This window comes from Myxine glutinosa, chromosome 6 (genome assembly GCF_964187855.1).
Source record: "Myxine glutinosa chromosome 6, kmMyxGlut1.1, whole genome shotgun sequence".
In the NCBI taxonomy this organism is placed as follows: Eukaryota; Metazoa; Chordata; class Myxini; order Myxiniformes; family Myxinidae; genus Myxine; species Myxine glutinosa.
Window position 1 is genome coordinate 154,434,103 of NC_136266.1, and position 2,502 is coordinate 154,436,604.

The following is a 2,502-nucleotide window of genomic DNA, read 5'->3' on the forward strand; positions in this document are numbered from 1 at the left end:
TATGGAGGTGCAAATTTTTTCGGTTTTTCCAAGATGGAGCCCATACCACGTGACCTATGTCATAATTATCATTAAAAAATCATTCAGGTGGAGTTGCACATATGGTGAAAATTTCCTGTCAATTGGACCAGCGGTTGCAGAGAAATCATATTTATTTTGTGCGGACAAACAAACAGACAGACAAATAAACGGACTCAAATGCAATACCCTCTCCTCTGGCGAGAGTAAATATAACTGGAAAATAAATATGTGTTAGTTTGTACTTAGCTTTGAGCGGCTCTCGAACCTCGTCAGGAATCGTCCCGGATCTTCACAGGCCTCCATGTCCCTGCGCGGGAAACAGGCTGCACTGCCCGCGAGCAGAAACTAGGCGTCGCTGTGCCAGTCCGCTCCTCTAACCGCCGAGCGCGCAGTCGGAAAGCCGCGCTCGTTCCACTCGTCCCCGGCGATCTTGTTTACAAACACCGACGTGCCAAGGAAAAGAAAATACGGCCGTGCCTTCAATCGGAAACCAGCGCAAACAGAGCACGCAAATGCGTCCGCCTTCCACCAACACCTCCAGGTCCAGCTCAAGAGGAACTGTATGTGTGACCGTTCTTTATGAAATCCAGATGCTGAGAGCCTATCTGAGCAAAAAGAGAGAGTTCGCTATGGAGGCCAGCCCGGAGAGAGCAATAGAACCAAAAGAGGCAAAATGTCAGGAACACGACCATTCGCCACCCAATCCAGAAAATGAGAGAAAGCCAAGAGAGAAAATGTCAGGGAGAGCATTCTTTTGTACTCAAGGTTCTGACGTCATCCGACGCCTCCCGTGCCTGCTCCAACCAGCGAGTCCATCTCTTCATTCCATGACCGTCCTAACCAATCACTGCTCTTCGGGGCATGGCCTCACAGACCTGCCTGCTTGATGTGGTGATGTGGCGGCTGGCAGTGCCAGCGGTAGTTGAATGTCTTGTTCCAGTTGCTTTTATTTAGTGTGTTTTAATGCGCTGTTGCCTGGCTTTGTGTGTGTGCTGCATTGTCATAAGAAACAGAGGAAAAATAGCAGAGGCCATTTACATACAGGGGATTAATTTCCCATAATCCCTAACTAATTCACATAAACCCACCCCTCTCATGGGGACACTTATACGTGCTTACGACATCCGGTCCAAACGAATTTCCTCCTTATGATACATGGGGTTTTTTCTTCTTCATCACGACATACAGAGCATGGTAATCTATGCACTTATACCTGGACTAAGGTAATCATTGCCGACCCCCCACAAACGTAACAATATATATATATATTTTTTTTTTGTCGATATATATTTATACTGGTCAAAGGTCATCAATATGTGGGAGAATTAGGCATTCACTGGGTGTCAATTAGATAGCTCAGTTCGTAAAGAACTGGTACAGTTATCCAGATGTTCTGGGTTAAATTTCCAGTCAGCACTTAATTTTCTCATATTTCCAAAACTTGATGAATTTCCATGCACTCTACAATTATATCAGTCTTAACTTTTATTGTCCTGCACATGTGGCACTTTCAAATTGCTTGCATGATAAGCAATCACAGTGCAGTATATAAAAAGATAACTGTATGATTTACTCATGAGATGCGATTTTGTAATGAGTTTTATGCATTTTATACCCAGCTTTTCCTGTTTCCATAATTATTACCAACCAATGTTTGACTCCTTTTGTTTTTTGTTTTTTTTAACTTGCCTACTTTTGTTCATTTATTCATACCTTCTCCTTCTCCTCCCCCTTCCCCCACAGCTACATGACATGACTTGGGATTTGCAAAGAGATTTTCCTCCTCCTCGAGGTTGTGTGCTGTGTTTTTCTCTCTCGTGTGTCTTGTTTCTTGGAGAGAATGTGAGGCCAGGGATTAACCTCCCTCGAGGCTGCTTTCTGTATTCATCTTGCCCTATCCCAGCCAAGGTGAGCTTTCTTTCCTGTATATCTCTAATTTTGTATTGCAGGCAAAAATTTGACCCATTTCATTTCAAACTTTTGTTTTTAGCACCCTTTCAGACAAACTTCATTTCAACCATTGTATCAGCCCAATAATTATTTTTTAATTTTTCGGAGCTATAGTATGTTAATATATAACCCAGAACATGGGATCAAATCAAGAATTGCTTCCAGTTTGGGGTTTAGTCCACGTGTCGGTTGAATGTGCAGCTGCTACTTTCACCTCATTAGAGCTAAGTTTTCTGAATTCAATTAGTCTTGTTTTTCTGTTATTTCTTCGTCCATGTGTTGCTCTTTGTGTTTTCATCCAATTTTCAGTGTTAAGTAGTACCTTGTTTTGCTGTATTGTCGAATTTGTTTTTGTGTTGCTCAAGGTCTACTCCTCGAATAGTCGTCATGCAAATTCTGTCTGTTTTGATGGCGTGTTCCTTGTTCCGCTTCTTCTTTCCCGAGTATTTCCTTTCTGCCTCGGATATAAGCATTATCCTCTCCTCCCTGCTCTCTTCAAAGAAAAGCTTTATTTTTCACTCCAAAATGATG

At 42.6% G+C, this 2,502-nt stretch overlaps 1 protein-coding gene across 1 annotated transcript in view; it reads left to right on the forward strand.

Moving 5' to 3' along the window:
* LOC144892750 (putative E3 ubiquitin-protein ligase HECTD4) overlaps positions 1-2,286 on the forward strand; it is a 48,566-nt gene extending 46,280 nt beyond the window's left edge. The window contains exons 11-12 of the mRNA XM_078781094.1: positions 1,765-1,929; positions 2,281-2,286. Coding sequence (XP_078637220.1) covers positions 1,765-1,929; positions 2,281-2,286 — 171 coding nt within the window. The remainder of the gene's footprint in view (positions 1-1,764; positions 1,930-2,280) is intronic.
* The last annotated feature ends 216 nt before the right edge of the window (positions 2,287-2,502 follow it).